The sequence below is a fragment of the Stenella coeruleoalba genome (genome assembly GCF_951394435.1).
Source record: "Stenella coeruleoalba genome assembly, chromosome: 3".
Lineage (NCBI taxonomy): Eukaryota > Metazoa > Chordata > Mammalia > Artiodactyla > Delphinidae > Stenella > Stenella coeruleoalba.
In genome coordinates, this window is record NC_137148.1 from 32,428,586 (window position 1) to 32,451,905 (window position 23,320).

The window sequence follows — 23,320 nt, forward strand, 5'->3', positions numbered from 1 at the left end:
CTCTGGCTTTACTGAGACATCCAGCTCCTCGATTTCTCCATTTTCCCCCAGATTAACACCCTCTTGCTGGCTTCTTTTCCTTTCCTCCTCTGTGTGGATTCCCTGCCCATTAATGGGCCCTTCTCACAAGCTCAACCCCCTCGCCCCTCTTCCATCCCTTGGACCACCGTCTACAAACTCTCATCCTGGGATCAGTCCTACCAGTTCAGTTTTCTGCTGCCCTGCCTAAATCGAGTTGGACACTCATCTTTGTTTACTCATTGGACTTTGGACAGGTTCTTTCTCCATTTCTCTTAAAGGCTCCTTCACCTCTTGCTCTACCGAGAAATTCAGAAACACTTTGGCTTCCAGTGGGTGCCTGTCATGTCAACTTCCATGCACCTCAATCAAACCTCAGAGGAAGGGCAGGCTTGCTTTTGTTTAGGAAAACCTGGTGCTCTATAGTTACCTCTTGACTTGCCAGGATTCTGCTGTATTAGCTGTGCTTTCCCTTATATCCTCCATTTCTTCAGTTTGATCAATTTCTTCTCCTCAGCCTTGTGCATATGCTCAAATCTCTTTTATCTTTATAGAGTTCTACTGAATTCTTTGATTTTTTTCTCATTGCTACCACCCTTGCCAGCCAAACTTTTGCAGTCTGTATCAATTTTCTTCCTTTACTACATGGTTCTTCCTTTACCTTCAACTTATTGCAGCCTGCCTTTTATTCCATTGAAGACCTAGTTACTGCTAAATTTGAGGTGCATGTTTTGGCCCTATCTTTGTCTCATAGAGGCATTTGACCCTACTGGCCGCTCTTATGCTTTAAAATTCTCTGTTCCTTTGGCTTTTGTGATACAACATTTCCTGTTCTTCTGCTTCTCAATCGTTAGCTCCTCTCCCTTGTCCATCATGCAAATTGTACTATTCCCCAGGGAGGTCTGTCCTCTGTCTTCTTCACTTCTCAATATCTACCTACTTTTCTTACCTACGCTTTAAGAGTAAACCTATCATTTAGAACCAGAAGTCTCAAAGGGTGGTCTGTTGAAGTTCCTTTACCAAAATCTTCTGAGTTCTTATTTTGAAAGTATAGATATCTAGAAGCAATAATTTTCAAAAATGTAAAGCTTATTGTGCTACTTTCCAGCTTAACAATCTTCGAGTAGTTCTAAGAAATCTCCAGGTGGATTTTAATTTGTCCATAAGTTGAACTTGCCATGTCTAAAATCAGATGCCTAATTCTTTCCCTGCCCCTGTCAAGGAAGCTCTTCTTACATCCCTTATTTCGTCAATGAGTCACCACCTGCCTTGTTTTTCTGTTTCCATAACTCAAAATCATCTTTGTCTTTTATTGCATTAATATTCTGACAGTATATGAAATGTTAAGCAGTTACTTCATACTTATTTTATAGTTACTGAATGATTGGTTGATTTCACTTGCTTCAGGTATATTTGGCTTCTGGAACTTGGGACTTCGACAGAAAGAAACTAGCATTTGAGGACGAAAATATATACAGACTTATTAGTTAACGATATGTAAACCCAGCTAAATATAATAGGGGATTGAATTTTTTTTCATTCAATTTTATGGTAAGCATATTGGTTATAGGAAGTATAAGAGGAGAGAAGGGGCTTCCCTGGTGGCGCTGTGGTTGAGAGTCCGCCTGCCGATGCAGGGGACACGGGTTTGTGCCCCGGTCTGGGAAGATCCCACATGCCGCGGAGCGGCTGGGCCCGTGAGCCATGGCCGCCGGGTGTGTGCGTCCGGAGCCTGTGCTCCGCGACGGAAGAGGCCACAACAGTGAGAGGCCTGCGTACCGCAAAAAAAAAAAAAAAAAAAAAAAGGAGGAGAGAAGTACTGTGGGGAGAATACAATCTGGATGAATGTAAGGTATGCCAGCCTAGAGGCAATGGTACCAGTTTTTGGAGGCAGTGAAGTGGATGAGCGGTTAACTTGAGGTTAAGCGCAAGGACACTGGAGCCTGGGCTGGGATTCCACTCTGGCCACTAGCTGTATGACTTTGGGCAGTGACTCAAGTTCTTTGTGCCTCAGTGTCCTCTTCTATAAAATGCTGGTGGTAGTAGCAGCCCCCCTCATAGAGTTAATATGAAATTAAATTGTTTATTGTTACACTCTCAAAAGAGTGTCTGCCTGTGGTACATGCTGGGTAGCTGTTTGGTGGTATTATTCCACGACTCCTGTGGACCATCCCTGAATCCACTACTCTTGCTTTTCAAATCTGGCGGCATTGTGCCTGCAATGAAGAATTGCAACGTCCTTAGAATGAAGAAGCTCAAAGCCCTTTAGCAAGTAATTACTCAGGAGTTTCACAGTCCTCCCCTCCGGATCCTTTTAACTGAAATAGCACATCCCTTTGAGTCCAAGTTAGGTTGTACTAACATTGAAGCCTCCTGGACTTCCCTGGTGGCGCAGTGGTTAAGAATCCACCTGCTGATTGGGATTGACATGTATACACCGAGGTGTATAAAATTGATGACTAATAAGAACCTGTGGTATAAAAAAACAAACAAACAACAAAAAAAAACAACTAATACTAAACTTTCTTTGGGTTATTTGTATGGAAATATGTTAATATAAATGTGTCAGACATTACATGAAATTTCTAAAAATCTTATATGTTCTGGTATAATGTTATAAGTCATAATTCTAGTCATCACTTTAAAATGTATATCTCAGAAATAACTAAATTTCCTTGTCAGTTGCATTATTATGAATTTCCATCAAATCTTTAACCATGGTCATTTTTAAGTCTTCTGTCATTTACAGACAGTTCTGGGTGTACTCTGATGCTTTTGCAAAAATGTTCCTATAAAAGGGTTTCATCTTCAAGGAATTCATGGAAAAGACTCTGACAAGTACAGGTTTCTGGAACTGACTATGCTGCTGAACTGAATGAATGAGCATTTTCAGAACTCTAATGGAAAACTGATGAATTCATAAAAGTGCTAACAAAAGATCAAGATGAAAAAAAATTAATTACATGGGACTGAGTGAACCGATGAGGATGATTATAATTTTTGTGACTTTCTGTTGGAATAAAAAAAAAAAAGTAGTGGTAACAGGTAGGCTATAAGCTGTAGTCATGTGATATGATTATTGAACTGCCCAAGGCACGATAACAAAAATCCTATTTATTTTGAAAACAGAAGTGCATTAGTTATAGTGGGAATTTTTACATGCTATAAAACAGTTTTATGAAAAGATTTAGTAATGAGCTCCTAGCTTTTATAGGCCAGGGGACATATCTTATCTTTAAACATTAGGTACTCTTTTCTCTCAGAACCATTTATGTTCTTATACCTTGTCTGTGTGACTTTTCATTTACTAAATATCAATGTTGTTGAAGATTCATCTATTTATATTTATGAAAACTGAGCCTCTTAAACCTTATACAATTAAAAAGAAAAAAAAAAAAAGAATCCGCCTGCCAGTGCAGGGGACACAGGTTTGAGCACTGGTCTGGGAAGATCCCACATGTCGCAGAGCAACTAAGCCCGTGCGCCACAACTACTGAGCCTGCACTCTAGAGCCCGCAAGCCACAACTACTGAGCCCACATGCCACAGATACTGAGCCCGCTTGCCACAACTACTGAAGCCTGTGTGCCTAGAGCCGGTGCTCCACACCGGCCACGGCAGTGAGAAGCCACCGCAGTGAGAAGCCCGCGCACCATAACGAAGAGTAGCCCCCGCTCGCCACAACTAGAGAAAGGCCGTGTGCAGCAACGAAGACCCAACATAGCCATAAATAAATAAATAAATAATAAAAAACGTTGAAGCCTCCTGTGCGGTGACTTGTAGTTTCCCGCTCCCTTCCATTTTATTATGTGTGGTGACCTTCATGGTACTAACTCACAGAGACTAGTCCTCTACATTCTTTAGCTTCTACCTTCTAGTAAAAGTGCCTTACCATTAGCTTTGCTTATTGTGCTCTCAGCTGTGCTTCTCTTCTGCCCTGAGGGTGCTATGGAATCAAAGACTGCCCTGATCTATCTTTGGAGGTTGGCCAACTTGGGGTTAACCTATGACCCAGGCATGCGGGAAACACATTAGCTGATCTATCGCCCAGTTCCAAGGCCCTCTTGCCAGGACTGGCTTCATGGGCATGGGAAGTAGCACAGGGCTCAGCACTCAGGAGGGCCCCAGGCTTTGTTTAATGCTCTGCTGGTACCATCTTGAAATTCTGAATTTTACGCTGGGACTTCTGTTTTGAAAGCAAAGTTTGATGGGAAAGTGGAGCCTGTGCACAAGCAGAAAAAACGTGCATTGTGTGTCCCCCTTTCCATGACACCCCATTTGCACAGGGTGTTTATGTTGCCCTGTGAACATGGGATTCAGGTGGATTTATGATGTGTGGGACTTCAGTGGCTCAAAGTAAAAGTGAGTATAACAAGTGTGTTACGTCTAAGACTAAGTTGGGGGGGGTGAAGTGGCTGTGGGTGGGACACTGACAGCCCTGAGAAGTCACACTCTCTGAACCAGAACTTCCTTCCAACCCACACAAAACCCCACAAATGACCAAGAAACATTATCATATCTTTCTTCCTAGTGTTCCTTCCCTGCATCAGCATTCATGTAATGCTGAAAATAACAATATAGAAGGAAAGAAAAAATAGGGCAACACGTAGTTTCTTTTTTTCTATCTTTTTTTTACTCATTAGTGAGATGTGCTGGTAGGATGCACGTGTGTCAAGAAGTGAATTAAAAACAGCTGAGTTAGCTTTGTGCAGTGTTTCTAACAGTTCTGGGAAGAATGAAATATGTGCAAATACATGTGCATATATGAGTTATGAAATACAAAAATTGTGTAATTTCAGTGATTCCACATATAAGTTACAGATTAGAGTTAAAATTCGCACTAATATTTTAACTTTTTAATTTTTCTTTACTTAAACAACATTAAATGGCAAAGAAAATACATCATGTTAAGAGAGAGATTTCAGAAGAAAGGAGATAGCTTTATATTTTATTGCCTTTAATGGTACTTTTTCCCCTGCTTTTTGAACAATGGATTTTTGCTCCTTTTTTTTTTTTTTTTTTTTTTTTTTTTGCGGTACGCAGGCCTCTCACTGTTGTGGCCTCTCCCTGTTGTGGCCTCTCCCGTTGCGGAGCACAGGCTCCGGAAGCACAGGCTCAGCGGCCATGGCTCACGGGCCCTGCCGCTCTGCGGCATGTGGGATCTTCCCGGACCGGGGCACGAACCCGCGTCCCCTGCATCGGCAGGCAGACCCTCAACCACTGAGCCACCAGGGAAGCTCTTTGCTCCATTCTTGTTTTTATTTTGCTCTGAGCCCCACAAATGATCCAGCCAGCCCTGCCTCTTCCTTCCTATAAAAGTTGGTAAAGTTAAAAGCTTGATTTCCCAGCCTCCCTTACACTTAGCAGTGGCCACGTGACCACATTCTGGCCAGCGAGCCATAGTTGAAGTCCACTGGAAAGGCTTGGGGAAAACCGAAATGCCTAGTTCGAGGAGCAGACATTGATTGTACTACATTTCCCCTTCTGCCCTCCTTGAACAGTAATATCCTATTTGGTGCTATGCAGCCGTCTTGTAACCATTAGGAAATAAACATAAGAAAAAAACCAAAGGCTATAAAAGTTGGAGTGAAAAGCTAAGCCTCTGTGTCCTTGAGGGTCTTGTTGAGCTGCTGAGCCAACACCAGCAGCCATCAATCTAGACTTTTTTGTGAAAAAAATAATCCCCTACTAATTTTAGCCACTGTGAGCCTTCCATTACTCTTGTCCATTCATTACTAGTGGACTCGTGGGCCCTGAACTGCCTGCCTTGCCCAAGTTCTTTCATCAGAAGAAGAAAATTCCTCCTTCTTTCAGCCCTATTGTTTCCACCATCAAGGCTCTCTACCAGTTTCACAGGCCAGTGAGGGAGACAGGGAGGCAATGTCCTATTGACCCTTCCTTTTCTTTCTCACCCCTCTCTGCTATAGCTCCTGTGTTCCAGCACTCCTCTTAGCTGCTCCCAAACAAAAGGTTCTGTGATGATCCATCAGTGTAAGTAGGTACCTGGTGGAGGCAGCCTCAGACACACCCTGGAGACATCCAAAACCCAGACTCAGACCAGTCGGGTCACCCTGTAACTTTTGGACCAGCAGTAATTTCTCTTTCTTACAATTAAGGTAAGATAATAGAGATTGAAGTCAAGCAAATGAAAAAGAATTCCCAGAAAACTCCACAGCTAACATTATAAGGAAAACTTAGTCTGGAGCCCTTCATAGTTGGAGTTTTTTTTTTCTTCTTCTTCTTCTTTTATGATCACTCCATTTTTGGTCCCCGCAGAAGCCCAGTTTCCTTGCCACGAGCAGCCGACACTGTCATCTCTCTGGGGACTGTCACTCATATGATTTCAGCACATGATAGAGGTCCAGTAATTAAGCACATACTTTCAGAGAAGCAAGGGAGAACAAGGGGCTCAGTCCCTCATTAAGTGAGACGACACCTGGGTGGGTCTTGTCCATCAGCATTGCTGTAATTAGGACACGTTAACAGGGCTGCTGCCGCCACAGCCCATGTGTGTCCATGTTTGGCATATTGACTTAGGACGTGAGATGTAGTTGTTTTTAATAGAAGGGGGTTCGTTAAAACATAGCCTTTCCCAGCAAGAATTAGGCATTTTATTATTTAGCAATCTCCTCCAATGGTTATAATAGCTTAAATATTTACCAGGGACTGTTGAGGAGCTCCTGTCTTTCACTAAGAGACTTTGTATTGAAGCTATTCCAGGAATATGGGTCAGAGTCCTCACTTGTCAGCTTATTGCAGGGTCAACCAAACTCCTGAGTTAGGCATATCCTCTGTCCTTTCCCCTCCCTGCTGTCAGAACAGGAAAGACACACAATCATACTCTGTTTGGCTCTCGAGACATGATGGTTAACATTTTGACGGAGGAGTTTGAAATCACTGCCTGAAAAGATCTCCCTGCATAGCTGAATGAGACCTCAGCTATGGCTCATTGTCTAGAATGTGGTCACATGGCCACAGCTACGTGCAAGGGAGGCTGGGAAATGAAGCTTTCAGCTTTACCAACTTCCACAGTAAAAGTAGTTAAGATGCACAGTTCCACAATCAAATACCTTGGAAACCACTCAAAGAGTTGAAGCAAATTGTAGCCATTTTAAAGCATGGATGACGTTCTCAGATGAGCTGGAACAATAACAGATCCCACCTTGCAGAATTACAGTAGCAACAGAATGAGGTTATGTTGTGTAAATGGTAAAGCACTTCACAGATGCAAGATTATTTTGAGAAAATCAATACCTTCTCCCTTTGTATTGCCTGTATGTGAGAGAAGTGGAGGCCCAGGCTGGCTGTTAAAGTTCAGCTTTTAGCTTAGAGCTATGTGATGCTTAAATGAAACCCTCTTCTGCGATAATAGTGTTACCCTCAAAGCTGAATTCCCGGCTTACAGGTGTGAACACCACTGCTACTAAGAGACTCTAAAGAGGTCTGTTTCTACTTTGCAGGGACACTTCAGGAAGCACCTCCCTCGGCTTGGTCAACAGTAGCTCCTACTGCACTGAAGTGAATGTCATCCCTTGTACACATATCCCTTAACCTCTGGCAAGATCTTGCTTAAACCACATGGCAATACCACACAGGTTCAGTGGGTTAGAAATACTGCAGACCATTTGGATAAGCCACATAATTTGTGCAACCTGTGCTTATCCGCAGCCTTCTCCAGTTCATCTGTGGTTTACTGGAAGCTGCTCACATGTGGAGTCTGTTTCTCTATATTCTACTCCTTGTCAGAAAGAGACCAAATGTTTCAGTTAAAGGGAAAGGTAAGGCAGTACTACCAAACATCCCCTAACAGTAAATGCCAAGCAACGACACCTACTCTGTCAAGTTCATCTTATTCCCTAGAGGAGTCAGGTTTAACACCAAGACTTCTACAGTCAAGCAGGGTCTGCCTTGGGGTCATCTTCCCTGTAGCTCCAGGTCTTCTTGAAATGAATGAGAGCCTTGAACTTTTTTAATAGGGGAGAGTGTTTAAGAGTGTCCTAGTGTTAAAGACATTTGAGCATCGGCCTGACCACCTAACTCAGAAGCTCAGAAGTCTCTTCTGAGTAGCTAATACAAGTCTGGACCAGTCCACACAGTTGTGTTTTGATGAAATCAGTCATGGCTAACTAAAGAACAAGGAGAGGCAAAGGGTAAAAGGCATGAACCAACAGTTCACTAAAGAATGATTTTTATACTAGACATAATTGAGGTTGTTCTGGTACAGGTCTTATCCGTTAGACTCCCATTAAACTCCCAGGGAAGGACTATGTATAGGTCTGAGAGAGAAAATAGAAGCTTGAAAGGCATGAGACAGTAATTTCCCTGTGGTCCTACTTCATGGATTTCCACTTTTTCATTCTTGTGACAATCCAGAATCTATTATAACTAACATTTGCTGACCTTACCCTGGCGTACGCTATACCTCGGCTCTACTACATCAACCGAAAGCAGGGGTCAAATGAACTGATGATAACACGTGAGATTCTGCCATTCCAGTTTATTGAAATGAGTAAATTTATAGCTTTCTTTGCATACAGAAAAGTGCACAAGAAAATAAGTATGTACAAAACAATTGTGTGGCTGTCCATCACTTTCAAAAATTCAATTCCCTAGAAATAGTTGCCTCCAGTTAGCACATTTAGGTATGTGGACATATAAAATACTATTTCAAGTCTGTGTTGACAATGACTGAGTGGGGAGTCAGATGGAAAATGATGCCATACGTGATCAGCTATTAGCATTCAACATAAAGCCACAGGACTTTAGCTCGGACTACTTGGAGCTAATCAGTAGAGGTTCAGGAGGCCACCATCTCGTTTAGTTCCTGAGCAGTCATCCTCTTCTTCCACCTAAAGATAACATTGTATGTGGTTGATTAACACCCACAAGAACCTGAGCACTAGGGGTCAAGAGACAACATTAAAAAACCCAACATAAACAAAACAAAACAAAACTCATATGGCAAGAACAAACCCTTTGAACTGTGCTGACAATAGGACTGAAAATGAACTGGAAAGGTTTCCAAGGTTATGAGGAGAAAAATATTGCAGGCATTAGATTTTTAATGATAACACTGCAGATTTCTTCTCCCATTTATCATCCTACTAACTGTGAGACTGTGTGGCATAAAGAAAGCTTTCCAGTTACTTGATAAAGGCCTGGCATTACCCCAAATAAGCACCTAATGTTTGGCACTATCACATTTCACTTTGTGATGTTTCTCTTCAGAACACGGTCCTTCTTTGCTGAGTTGAGTTCAATTTTTCTTCAACATGAACTGCTCTTCCGGAACTTCAGCTCAGGAGGATGGCCTCCTATTCCATAGAAAGGATAAAAGTTGTGCCCATTTGCAATTCTAGTTACTGGGATTAGAGATTACTGAGAAGGCAGAGAGGCTTCAGATCTGTGAATCATTAGATTTTTTTTGCCCCATAAAACTCTGTTGTTTGTGAAAGAGAGGTAATATTATATAAACCCAGGAGTAAAAATGACTGAAAAGAGAATCAGAGGGAAAAGAAGAGGAGAGATGAAAAATGATTTTCCCTCATTTGCAATAGCTAGCAAGAGATTGGAGAAGACAATCCTGCCCTTGAGAGAAGAATAATGTTCAGAAAGAGAAGTTATATCTTTAAAAACGTTCTTAGTTGTGTTCAAAGTCCCCAGAGAGAAACTGAACTTTTACTTTATTTTACTTTAAAAATACTCTGCAAGTGATGGTCTGAAGCAAGGTTTAAGAAGGTGCCTTGTTCTACCACAATCTTTAGGTTTTTATGCTCTGAAACAGAACCCCGAAACACTCTGAACCGTAAGGATTTTAAAATTTATTCAAAACAGTATGATCTGAGGGGTTGTGGTGGCTGCATCGCCCAGCCAGAGGGTACACAGCACAGTGTTCTAGAAGATTCTAGGGACACAATAAACAAGGGTTCAAGGAGGGAAACTACTTCATTTACATTTAAGCTAGAGAGTTTAGGTTCTTAATTTATTTAAATCCATAGATTCAGTTTAGCTAAACAGAAAGTGGAAGGCATTCTACAAGTGGAAGAGGCAGCAAGAAATAGGGCAACAGATAATACGTCAAAGCTAGAACAAGGGCAGAGGTCAGGACTTGTCTGCTTATTAGCTTTGTCCTTGACTACTAAGGCCAACCTTTTTGTTCCTCTGGACAGTCAGCATGCCAAGTTCCTAGAGAAGTGTGGAGAAGAAAAAACCCATGGTTAGATTTTGGATTGACTATCAATGTATTAAATATTAAGTCATTATTTTAAAATGTCAGTCATAGTATCTCCTAGGACCGATTCAAGAGGATTGGATAGAACAGTCGATGTAGAATCTGTAATAAAGTGATTAACACAAGTGCTTAATAATGTTAGCTATTTTCTCCCATGGCAATTGTCCCCCCTACCCCTCAACCTATATATTTAGCAGGTTGACCAAAATTATCCTTCCTTCATGACCTAAAGAAGAAAGTGCCTCCAAAGAGAACTCTATAGTCAATTCAATTTAGCACAAACAATCCTCCTAGATTTTCAGTGCGGTTTGTTCCTTTCTATTGTCTGTGTGTGCCTCCCCTGGAGAGGAAGCAATAATGAGTCTCTGTCAAGACTTCTAGCCCTTCAACATCTTCCATATATTACACTGCTTTATTAACATTAGAAACCATCTGGACGCTTGTTCAAATGAAGCTTTTCCTCAACACCGAGGGGGATTCCTTAGGGCTGGGGCCCGGGAATTTGTCTTTTCAGTAATCTCACTCGGTTCTCTGAAGCTGATTTTACGGAAAAGCACTTTCAGAAATACTGTAATTACAGAAGTGGAGTGAAGGGGGCTAATCCAAATTGCAAAAAAACTCAAATCTTATTGTTGATCTCAGATTTAAGATATTTATCTATTTAAAAGAATTCAGTTCTACGTGGGTCAAGACAGTTTGGTAGTCTCACTTGAATGGGGCAAGACTGAAAAAGAAATGGGTTTGGGTTCTTTTCATTCTTCCTGTTGTTCACCCCTTTTAAAATGCAGATAAGTCTCCTCTCCTCCACTAACTTCAACCTTTCAAGATTAAAGTTGCTTCCACTCACTGTTGAGAAAGAAAAACAACCCTCCCCCTTTCCCCTTCCCGGGTCTCAGTCTAAGGTGGTTACACACAATAACTGACCGAGGATGAAACCCACCAGCAGACTCACGTGAGCTCATGCTACTTTTGAAGGAGGTACCGGCAGCTGTCACCACTTTGGGATTTAACATCGCCAGACTAGTTCAGACTAATCTGAGGCCCCTCACAGAGAAATATGTATTGATTTGGGAGGCAGAAGTGTGATCATGAGCTGTTTGGCTGACCTGTTTGGTGGCTTCAGAAGGTCCCCAGATTTTGAAGCTTCTGTAGAAAACTAATTACTAGGAAGCTTTGCAATCACTTCAATGTGAAGGTCAAAAATCTAGAAGGCTATGTGTTATATTGAGTTTTACTCCCATACAGAAGTGAAATACCAAAAACACAGGATGACAGAAATCCACATCCACATGCGTATAGTACTGTTTTTCATATGTATGAGAACTCTATTCACAGATGTCCAGCCTATTCATTACTAAACTAGTTAAGTACAGTGTTCCATATCTTTTACTTCTCCATTACAGAGATTTAACTTCTTTCCGATTCTAAAATTAAAATTTCACCCTTACCCCCATGCCACCCTTTTTCACCAAACCTAAGCTTAGGAGGATCTTCTACTTACAGAAGTTAGGCAAAAGGATTTCCAAATGGATCCCTATATACATCAGAAGATGTGGATTGAGGAGAAGCCATCTATGGAGATAAAACCATCTAGTCAATAACCATAATTACAATCGTAAGAAAACAACTATAATTAAGACTTCTCAGATCCCTTTAAAAAAAATCACTTAAGTCACAGACTAATCAGATATTGTATGTGGGTCTGTGATGACTTGTGTTTGCCTGCCTGTGATGTGTGTGTGTGTGTGTGTGTGTGTGTGTGTGTGTATTATTTACATCAAAACCAAGTTTCAGAATTATGTTTGCCTCCCAATGCAAAATATTATTTTTATGAGCTAAGTAATTATGGGTGGGAAATTAGGAACTTAAATCTTTGAAAAAATTTTAAAGATACTATTTTGGCTCAATTTTCTTTCAAAGTGCTTTCCCGAGCTAGGTTAAGTGAGATACAAAGGACTTTTCTATATGTTATTTGTTTCTCAAGTTCAGGAGAGTAGTTCCTGCAAAAATAATCTTTCCCCAGTTTGAGTTGAGGTTTACACTGCGATGGTCCTCAATGATCCATCGTATTCAAATGTCCTTTACTGTCAAAGATACAAGCAAGGTTAATTCAGGAGGTGGTAACTCTATGTGGTGTGTACTTTGGAGCTCATCTTCTAATAGTTGATACTTACAGACGCTGGTGATGAACGGAAAGAATCTTTAGAGAAGGGGTTCTCAAATGCATTGTCAGCAGATTTGGAAACTGGCAGGGCACCTTGTCTGGGAGCTGGCTTTGGTAGTTCTAGAAGGTGAAAAAGTAGTCAAATACATGCACAAGTTCTCCAGTCAGGCTTATCTTAGAAATTAAGTTTCATACTTGCTCCGAACGCACAGGTTCAGGGGCCATGGCTCACGGGCCCAGCCGCTCCACGGCATGCGGGATCTTCCCTGACCAGGGGCACGAACCCGTGTCCCCTGCATCGGCAGGCGGACTCTCAACCACTGCGCCATCAGGGAAGCCCTAAGTTCCATACTTTTGAAATTGACATCAATGGAACAAAAATCACCACCAAATACCAAGACTCCCAGTGATTATTACAGGCAAATTCATCCCTTCTTGGAAGAGGAAGTCGTGCATATTTGCTTGAAGTGGAAGAGATTCAGAATTCCCTCACTTAAAAGTACCTACGTGGGGCTTCCCTGGTGGCGCAGTGGTTGAGAGTCCGCCTGCCGATGCAGGGGACGCGGGTTCGTGCCCCGGTCCGGGAGGATCCCGCATGCCGCGGAGCGACTGGGCCCGTGAGCCATGGCCGCTGAGCCTGCGCGTCCGGTGCCTGTGCTCCGCAACGGGAAAGGCCACAACAGTGAGAGGCCCACGTACATGGCAAACCTTCACCAAGCCTTGAGGCCAACACAGAAGTAAAAGCTCCGAGAGGTTAGGTCACTAATACAGTACAGCGAGCATTCGAATACTGGCTGCATTTTGAAGCGCTTTCGATCTACCACACCTTTTTAACTTTCCTCATTAGATGGGTAGTGCAGTCCATACACACCTACTCATGAAAAAATGAGTCCTTATCACACATACAGCCTCCAGGTGCCATGACCCATTGAATTTCAATAGCTCCTGGCAGCCCTTTTAAGAATTGTCACAAGAGGGCAGCATTGGGCCAGCCCTTAGAAACAGCTAACTAAGGTAAAGTTAACTCCGTAAGGTAAATGGTTAAGTTGTCTCCATAACCCCTGCTAGGCAAAAAAAGCAAGAGTAAAGCTATTGGTGGGTCGGGAGAGGGTTCTTCTGAGGGACTCTGTGGGCCCATATGGCAGTGGAATACTTGTTGGTACAGCTGACAGAGAAGTAGGTAGCTTACCATTGATTTTTCTCAACAGTTGATTCGCGTCAAAGTCATCATGGTCTGCATTCTCCTGAGGAATGCCAACTTTGTTGTTGAAGTAGTTGGAGAAGGCACTTGAAGTCCCAGCGGAATTCTGCTCTCCTTTCCTTGCTGGCAGAGTAGGCGGCTGCCGCAGTTGGAAGTCCTTAAACATTTCTTTCACTTCCTTCACTTCTTTGTCCCCAAGTGGGTCCAAGGCAACAAAGGCATCGCTGGAGACGTCCTTCGGAGGGCCAGTTCTGGGAGGTGGCTGAGGAGGAGTGACCAGGAGAGAGGAGAGCATAGAAGGGGGCTGGGCTGACACAGTAGGAGCTGGAAAAACATTGCTCTGAAAAGGATTCCCCAGCGGGCTGGTTGATGACCAAGTATTGGGTGTCACGGATGCTGACGGGCCCCAGACTACAGGGGCTGGAGGTGAAGCTGAGGCTGCAAAGGATGAAGGCTGGTTCCAACCTGGAACAGCTGGGCTTGTGGTAAAGACGCTTGGCTGACTGAATCCTGAAGGCTGGCCAGCCATCATAGTGCCCGGGACCATTGTAGTGGATTGACTAAAGACTAAGGGCGCTGGGTTCCACGGTCCTGTCTGAGCAGATATAACTGGTACACCACCTGAAGGAGGGAAATGGGATAAAGGACTTATCAGGAAACTAGCCTGAAGAGGATCCTCGAGTTTCAGAGAGTCAACTCTCCGGAGAGCATTTTTAGAGAGCATCTACATGCCAAACCTTTATTAAGCCTTGAGGCTGACATGGCTTTTATTAGATTATTTCACTCCAAAGATGAAGGAGCTGTAGCAAGCATTTAAATGCTGGTTGCATTTCGAAGCCCTTTCTTTCTTCCACACCTTTTTCACTTTCCTCATTAGATAGATAATACAGTCCATAAGTACCCAGTCATAAAAAAGAAAATGAGCCCTTCTCGTACGTACACTGACGTCATTCAAACAGCTAGAACAGAGCCTGTCAATAGCATGAACCTACGTATTGAGTAAATACATTTACATATAGAAACCATGCTTGTTATGAAGTAAATTAATATAATCCATCAGGGCTTCCCTGGTGGCGCAGTGGTTGAAAGTCTGCCTGCCGATGCAGGGAACACGGGTTCGTGCCCCGGTCCGGGAAGATCCCACATGCTGCAGAGCGGCTGGGCCCGTGAGCCATGGCCGCTGAGCCTGCGCGTCCAGAGCCTGTGCTCCGCCACGGGAGAGGTCACAACATTATTTTTTCTGCGTACCGAAAAAATATATATATATAATCCATCAGATACTCTTGAGAAACTGATTTAATGTTTTCATTGGGCAACTGGCTCATGTCTGAGGTCTTATGGAGACTAGCTATCAGGCATGTGCATTAGGCTTTAACATGTTTACATCCCGAAGAAACCATTTCAAAGCTTCCTTGCTTTTAAATGCTGCCAAGGTGGACACAGCTACATAAAAGGATGATAAAATTTGGTTGATGCCAAGATAGCTCTAGACTTTTATATACAAAAATGGAGAAAAGGCTAGTTTTCCTAGGAGAGCTGTTTCAAATAAAAGAGCTTCCTGCCATGTGTCACTCACTAAACTTTGCCAGAAGTTAGAACAGAGTATTTAAAAGAGGAAGAGGAAGAGAGGGAGACGAGATAAAGTGAAGCAAAAACACAAACAAAAAAAAAACAACCCTTGCAATGTGACTAACTGCCCGTCTGCAGGCATCTGCTCTTTGTGGGGAAACGGCTCTATCACCTGCACCCTTGCCATCGTTGATTTGTAATTCATTAAATCACTAAAATCTAGGTCTCGCCAGTGTGCGCCCTCCTCTTCTTGAGAAGCTCATTCCCTGCATCTTGTTCTAATACGTAGCACATTTTCTCTTCGGCCTCTTCCCAAGTGTATTAATGACCCAGTTAAACTGTCGTCACTAACAGAAAACCTAAATTCAGCCTCATGCCCATTCACAAACGACACTCTGCTCTCAAAACCTACTTGCTTTGAGCTTTGGAGCAGAGCATTCTTGAGTTATGAAAGTTTTCTAACCAAAGTAGGAGAAGGCCTTCAAACCTGGGTTAGGAATGTTTTTGTTTCCAGAGTGAGAAATATTTTTAAAACAACGTTCAGGGGCCGATATGGTAAGATGTTGTATCTTGAATGTTCTTGGGACTGGAGCCTGGTGTCACTTGACTCAACCGTCATCAGGAACAACAGCCATCTGGCCGTGAACACAAGGTGTGCTCACGAAGGCTGCTGGGTTTCAGAGGTGGGTCATCTTACTAAATCAACATGCTTATTTTTGGGGTGAGGAAACTGGGCACAAGAATATTATTACAATTGAGAGGGTCACAGTCTGTGAAAGAGACTAAAACTCAGGCATACCACCTCCAAAGCCAGCACCCTATCCTCCTGTTCTGTCTCCTTGGCATCAAGGAACAGAACTATATTTTTTATTAGCATGTTAATCCAAATACTTATTTGACATATACCGAAATGAGACTTCATGTACACTCAAGAGTATACATACAGGCAGACCTCAGAGATATTGCAGGTTTGGTTCCAGACCACTGCCATAAAAGGAATATGGCAATAAAGTGAGTCACACAAATTTTTTGGTTTCCCAGCCCATATAAAAGTTACGTTTACACTATACTGTAGTCTAGTAAATGTACAATAGCATTATGTCTAAAAAACAACGTACATACCTTAATTTAAAAACACTTTACTGTTAAAAAATGCTAACCGTCACCTGAGCCTTCAGCAAGTCATAATCTTTTTGCAATAGTAACATCAAAGATCATCAATCACAGATCACCATAGCAATATAATAATAGTAAAAAAGTTTGAAATATTGCAGGAGTTACCAAAATGTGATACAGAGACACGACGTGAACAAATGCTGTTGGAAAAATGGCGCTGATAGACTTGCTCGACTCAAGGTTGCCACAGACCATCAATTTGTAAAAAACTCAATATCTCCAAGGTACAATAAAATGAAGGGCAATAAAACGAGGTATGCCTGTGTTCCTTTCACAACCAATCAAGGGAACAGTTCTCTTAGATCCTATAATACAGGCTTCTAGAAGTGGCTTGAGTTTGAACAAAGTTATTGCTGGCATTTTAAAACAAATTACTTACATTTTATTCACTGAAGCTAGAGTCACTCACTAATAATTTACACCAATTGGATGTGCAAAAATTGGATAGAATTTTACCATCTTTCATGTTGGATGACTTGCCTTCCCTTAGGAAAATGTGTGGCTTTAGTCCTAGATGGTATTAGTGGGAGTGGCGGTAAAAGAGAAAAATACATTTGAGAGGAACTAAAGGCTTTCCCAGTGTATACTTAGGCCAGCCTTCATTCCCGTCTACCAGGTCCCATGCATCACGTTTCCAAGATATTTAAGGCCCTGCTGGAGAAAGGTAAGGAAAAAGAAAGTGTGGGTATAAAAAGTTAGTTTTATTAACCTTTAGATGCTAGATTAAAGCGCAGGGCAGCTAGTCAAAGCCAAAGGCTCAGCTTTCTACAATGCCCTTTCCCCACCCCCAGTTCTCCAGAGGAAACGGTCCCCCAGCTGGGTCCAGCGGAAGCCAGACCTACAACCTTCCATGGCTTGGCGGAGGGTCCCTGCTAGTGGACAGGGGCTATACTGTAGGGCTCAGTTTGAGTCCCATGTCCAAACTGGGAAGAATCATCAGTATTCTGCAGTTGTATACCCCAAGGCCTCAACAGGGGCACCTAGCCAGAAAGCTTCACTTCGTCTGAATAAATTAACAGTTATAGGGTCCAGCTGTATTTTCAGGCTGACTTGTTAAATATCGGCTGTAAAAATGCTTCGGGGCATTGATATGAAACTACAAAGCTCTGCGATGTGACCTAGTCGCAGGCACTGCATACAAGCTCTCTATCCTTCTGCAGGGAAGGCACCAACCAGCTCCACTTGAGGGTGGAGGAGAAAGGGATGCAGAAAGGGGAAGACCCCAAGAGATATGAAGTGTTTGGGGAGAGTCTCCTGATGGTGTCAACGCCAAGCAGAGACCTGGAACAAGTGGGCTTCTCACACCTGCAGGGATTTCAGCCACTCAGCAGGTGGGAACCAACCCTCCTGTTGCTACCACGCTCCAGATAGGATGGAGCGGATTTAAGATGACAGAACCAAAATATTTTCCTTTGGCGGAAAACAGCAGGAAAAAAAAGAGTCCTGATGATTGACTCAGCAGGAGGCAGAGAAAGCCAAGATCCCTGGTCAGATTTTACAAAATAGGGGAAAGTCTCTCTTCACCCATAGCCCCCCCCCCCCCAGCCCCCTCCCAAGACAGAGTCTATTTGGAGCTTGTAGAGGAGATAAGAAGTAGAAAAACAAAGAGAAGCCCCAGCAGGAGAGCAAAGACCATTGTCGGGGTTTCTGAAGACTGTTCCATGGAGGCAGGAAAGAACTGGAGGCTTCAGGCAACGAGTAGCAGGGCCAGCCCTCGGCCAAGTGGCCTTCCCCAACGTCCTGCCACAGAGCGGCCCAGTGGCTTGCAGAGCTGGTGACACATTTTTGAATGACAGCAGCATCACCTCTTGGGTATCTGATAAAATTCCATCTCTTCCCTTATTTCTGTGTTCTCTTCAACTTCAGACTTCTATACTGTGGACTTACTAACTCTACTAAGACACCCATCTAGCCAAAATACCAGCAAGGAGCTGCTAAGGCTGAACTATTCAGAGACTGATCAAGATATATGCCTGTCTCACACCCACCATATGCCTAGAAACAGAGCTGGGCTCAGAACCCGGCACTTTCATTCAATTACTCACACTTGCTTCAGATTTAACTTATAGCCCTCTTGGGGTGTATATCCCTTCCTTTAACCAAGAGGTTAAATAGGGGATAGCGCTTCAATTTAGTAATGGCAAATTGCATGGAAGACATGCATGTTGCTACTTCTTCAAATAGAGATGATAGACAAGGCTCTCTCATCTCAACCCTGTTTCTCCAATGAAGCTGGTCTGGGCTTCAGAATCCCTTCCTACTGTCTTCAGTAAGCCATGACCGGTTGGTTCAGGTAAGTGCGATACTAAAAATGGATTTCTTCTCACATGCCAATTCAAGGAGTCAAATTCCAGTTACAGGTCAAGAGTACCTAATAGGGGTGGGTTGTAGAGAAGTAAAAGTGGGAGAAAGGCTCCCTAGGATGCTCAAATCTTATGCCCCAGGAACCCCCATGGATATGAAGTGCTCCTTCCTATGAATTACCATCTTAGGAGTGAAAGTAACAGAGCCAAACCTAACTCCATCTCTACACACCTACCTAGACCCCCAAGGGGCCCTACTGGGGCAGCAGCACTTGTTTTGAAGAGGTCCAGGGGCTTGGTCTGTATGGTTGCAGGTTGTCCTGGAGATGTCTGGCCTGGAGGTTCTGAGACGAGAGGAGCAAAGATGTCTGATGCAAGTAAGTCTTTTGCTGGAGACTGACAGGGCAGAGAGGGACACAGAGCAGTTACTCAGGAACAGTGAAATCCAGCTCTATTCTGTTTCCTACTCTGTACCTCGAATTTGCGAACACAAAAAGAGAAACTTTTCCCCATTATTGATAAATTATTATAACAAACTCCAAAAGACAAAAAAAAAAAAAAGACACGGATCCTGGCAATGGACAGAATATTGGGTCCTGGGGACTGACGCAATGGAGGACCTACAAAGTGAGATCTACTTTGCTCATTTACACATTTGATTCTGTCTGGTCTCCTTATCAGCTAAAAGCTTGAAGCTGGGAGAGAAAGGGCAACTGTAAGTAAGTAGCCTAAATATTCTGATCCTTCTTCTGGATTTAAATCATTCTGCATAAAGATGATACAGTAGTTTAATCATTAGGCCAGCATATTCCAATGCGATTTTTAAAATGAAACTTATATAAACCCCATTTTAAATTGCTTTTGAAGGAAGTGGTAATAGTAAATATATAAGTTTCTTTTAAGACAATGGATTGTTCAGTCATTAATCAGAGGAGAAAAACTCGAGAATTTTAGACCACCACCTTGGACACGAATGCCATATGCCGGGGTGTGTGGAGGCGTGTGTTAGTACGGGGAAGGTACAAAGGGAATCACAGGAACCCTTCCCCTCCCCTCCCAGAACATGATGATCAAACTTACCGGAGGTACAGAAGCATAGCAGCATTAAAAACGGAAAAACTTGTGTTTAGTTAATAATATGTGACGACATGCAAACAGAAAGCAGGGTGTGACAAACACTGCCGAGTGAGAAGCTTAAAAAGGGTGACAGTTAGAGGAAAGTATTCCTGGAGAACGATGCGCCTTATCCCACCTCCTATGTTACAGCCACACAGGAAACTACAATAGCAGCAGGAAAGAGAGCTTGCATCACACCACCCTTTGGTACCGAACATGCATTCTGCCAATGGATATGTGGAGACAATTCACCTTAGCAGTCCTTCTGCCTCTTCCTGGTTTGGTACTTTGTGGAGGTGGGATAATGGCTATGGAGTCATGTGGTAAGGACTGGACAGAGCTTTCCAAGTCCTGCTTTACGCCATTCGGTACGGGCAGTCCTTTGGGAGGGCTTCCCACAAAAGGGTTCGGGGAGGATTTGATATGGAAGCCGTTCTGTTCTCTTTCAGATACCCCATTGTGAGTTCTCACTGCTGGCTGTGTTTGCGTACTTGATAAGGGCCACAGGCCTGCCTGAGCTTCCTGTTTGCCAGTCCGGTTAGAGATTTGGTCAAATTGCTGACCAAAGTAATCAACATCCCCATTCAGGGGCCCGTTACTCAGAGGGGTAGACGAGCTAGTCAAATTCTCTTTCTTCTGATCTGGAGATTTGAGAGAATCAGACGAAGAGGGTGCCGATTGGTCTGGCTGTGCAAAAGGATCGTCACGGAAAGGATCAGGATTAGGGGTGGGAAAGAAGTTGAGATTGGCAGAAAAGGCATTTTCAGGCAAGAAAGATGCCTGAGGCTTTGGTCGAGGAAGAGAGCAGGAGGCGATGCCATTTGTTAAGAATAGATTTTCTCGTAAAGAATTCTGATTGGTGTCGATTTCAGAGTTTAGATCCACTAACAGGATATCTTTGCTTTCCTATCACATTTGGAAAGAAAAAAAAAAGAAAATGTTAGTCCACGTTGTGACTTCAAATGAGAAAGCTACATAAGATGACTAAGATTATCAAAATTTCCATTCGATTTCAGTCTTACTGGTTGACCATTACCTCCTCCCATCGTGTCCCTGAGTGCACTTACTAGTTGTAGAATAGGTCCTCCCTGCCCCTCCCAGGCCCTTTTAAGTCTCAACTTCATTGGCCCTTCATTCAGTGAAATCTTACTGTTGTTTACTTCACATGTCTCCCCTCACCCTTTCAGACTGGCTGAGTTCATAATCATCATTGTTTCAATTCATGCCTTTGACAGTCTTAAAGGGAATTGATTTTGAGTCACTCTAAGTGACTATCTAAGCATATTGAGCTTGAAGGAAATGGCCTAGCCCCTCTTCCTACATGATGTACATTCCTATTGTACCCCCAGAGTCACCTAATATCACCTCTCTAAATGAGTGAATTCATTGCCTAATATAGTCATATCTTATAATTCTAGTTATAATAAAGTTTAAGGTCAAATATATTTCCCTACAATTGGTCTTTCCTCTAGGGGGGCAAAGAAGATTTTCCCCTCACATCACAGCCTGCCAGGTATGCCTCTTTAAATACTTAAGGATCTTTTTAAAAGTGTAGCCAAGTTGGATCTCTCATTCTCATCATCCTAGTCTCTCCTCTGGACGTACTCTTTTGTCTATGTCCTTCTAAGAACATGATACTCAAAATACTGATATAATCTAACATAATATATCACATTAACCTCTCATAGTTGTACCTTTTTTCATAATATAGTTTAGTGTTGCCTGTGTCATGACAGGAGTCTCCTCTACTTAGTGGATAAATTCAACTAATGTTGAAGTCACCTTTAATTTATGTATAATCTAATCTTTAATTTATGTATAAGGTGGAGATATGGGTGTAAGAGTTAATTTGAAAGACATACTAAATGAATAACTCTACAAATTCTATTCCTTCCCTATCATTTTTCAGTTACGTTAATTATTTGGATTCTCAATTGTCAGATATGACATTCTTCTCAGCATAAAAGCAGCAAATTTGATAAATCTGACATGTCTTTATTCAGGGCAATGACACAACTAATTAGGATTCACCCTGGGATATAGCTATCATACTGACAGACCTTCCTTCTGATTGACTTTGATCAATTAAATACTTAACTATGCTAGCCACAGAAGAATATAAACAATAAAAACTGTCGAGCTGAAATGGAAGTTAGTTTTCTAGTATTATCCTGGGCAGATTATTAAATATTTTGGTCATTGGGACAATGATCAAGACGATCTCAAGGGAATATAAAATTCTCAAACTAGTAAATAAAAAGGGAGACTGAATAGGTCTCCTCAGCTTTAAGAGAAAAGAACAAAAGTTTTAAAAGTTTAGGTCCTAAATCAGACCTAATTGGTATTCTATATTTTGGCTTCCTTCACTGTTAGGTATAAAGGCACAATTTTTAAAAGCCAGCTTTTCTCTTTATAACCAGAAGAACTTGTCAGAAGAGAGAACTTGTAATTAAAAAACAAAACAAAACAAAACAAAAAACTTAAAAAAAAAATCAAAGAAATTGATTGGAAGGCTTCTTAATGCAGGGGTCTTTAACAATCAAAAGGTAGGACAAAATGTATTATGAAAGCTTGTGATTGTAATATTTATTCATTTATTATGAGCCACCTCTGGGTTAGAACAGTTGGGTGTTCACAGCTGGTAGAGTTCTCCTTCATTTACTTCAGAAGAAGTCCTTAGGACACCAAACAGGAACCACAATGTTAGACTTCTGAATAGTCACCCTATAAGTAAAATGTATAAGGCTCTCCTCAGGTTGAGGTCGTTGTTAATCCAAGATTAAGAGTCTGATTCATAGACTACAACTGAAAGATGTAAGACTTCTCGTCCACCCCCTTGGTCAGCATTTCTTTAATTCTCTGCTGTACTGTAAACACTGCATCCACTTGGCTGTCATGTAAGCACCTGAGAGACAAGAACTGAGCATGAAATATAGTCCCTGCTGTTAAGGGGCTCCAGTAAGAGGGTCAAGCAGGCAACCAAGAAGGTGTGTCTGCACAGACAAGGTTTAAAATACTAAGTTCTAGACTAGCTCTTCTGCAGGTAGCTCATCTTGCCTAATCATTCCAGCCTACCAAATCCTGGACCTCCTTACTCAAAGCCTTCAGTGACTTCCTGCTACTCCCCAGTATTAAAATAATCTCCATTAGCCAGACTTTCAAAATGACCCACCAGGAGACCTCGTTTACTTTTAGCCTAACTACTACTCTACTTTCCTACATACTTCAAAGACCCAACTCAAGTTCAGGTTCTTTACAAAGCTTTTTCCCATTGATCCTTCTATTTCAGCTTCACCTGTGCCCACCCATGGCATCTTACGTATATATGACACTGTGCTTTGTGCCCTGATACCCATCCCCATACCAGATTTAATGGGGAAACCACACTTTATGTTCTTTTCATAATAACTATGCTTTCAAACGGTCAAGTTTTTAAAGTTAGAGATCATGTCTTTTTGGTCTTTTTTTCTTTCCTTTTTTTTTTTGAGATACAGTGTGGAAGAAAATTGTTCAAGTGGTTTGGCGAAAAAAATTACTTTCTAA

At 42.3% G+C, this 23,320-nt stretch overlaps 1 protein-coding gene across 5 annotated transcripts in view; it reads right to left on the reverse strand.

Moving 5' to 3' along the window:
- Positions 1-8,507: 8,507 nt before the first annotated feature.
- Positions 8,508-23,320, reverse strand: part of DAB2 (DAB adaptor protein 2) — a 53,060-nt gene continuing 38,247 nt past the window's right edge. Inside the window, exons 10-16 of one of the 5 annotated variants that reach the window (XM_079917328.1) lie at positions 20,030-20,683; positions 18,898-19,057; positions 13,602-14,234; positions 12,423-12,532; positions 11,750-11,820; positions 10,167-10,202; positions 8,508-8,866 (exon numbers count right to left, since the gene is read on the reverse strand). In XM_079917328.1, the coding sequence (XP_079773454.1) occupies positions 11,755-11,820; positions 12,423-12,532; positions 13,602-14,234; positions 18,898-19,057; positions 20,030-20,683 (1,623 nt within the window). In that variant the 3' untranslated portion in view covers positions 8,508-8,866; positions 10,167-10,202; positions 11,750-11,754. Of the gene's footprint in view, positions 10,203-11,749; positions 11,821-12,422; positions 12,533-13,601; positions 14,235-18,897; positions 19,058-20,029; positions 20,684-23,320 lie in introns of all 5 variants that reach the window. The other 4 variants (XM_079917329.1, XM_079917331.1, XM_079917327.1 and 1 more) reach the window with 4 other exon arrangements.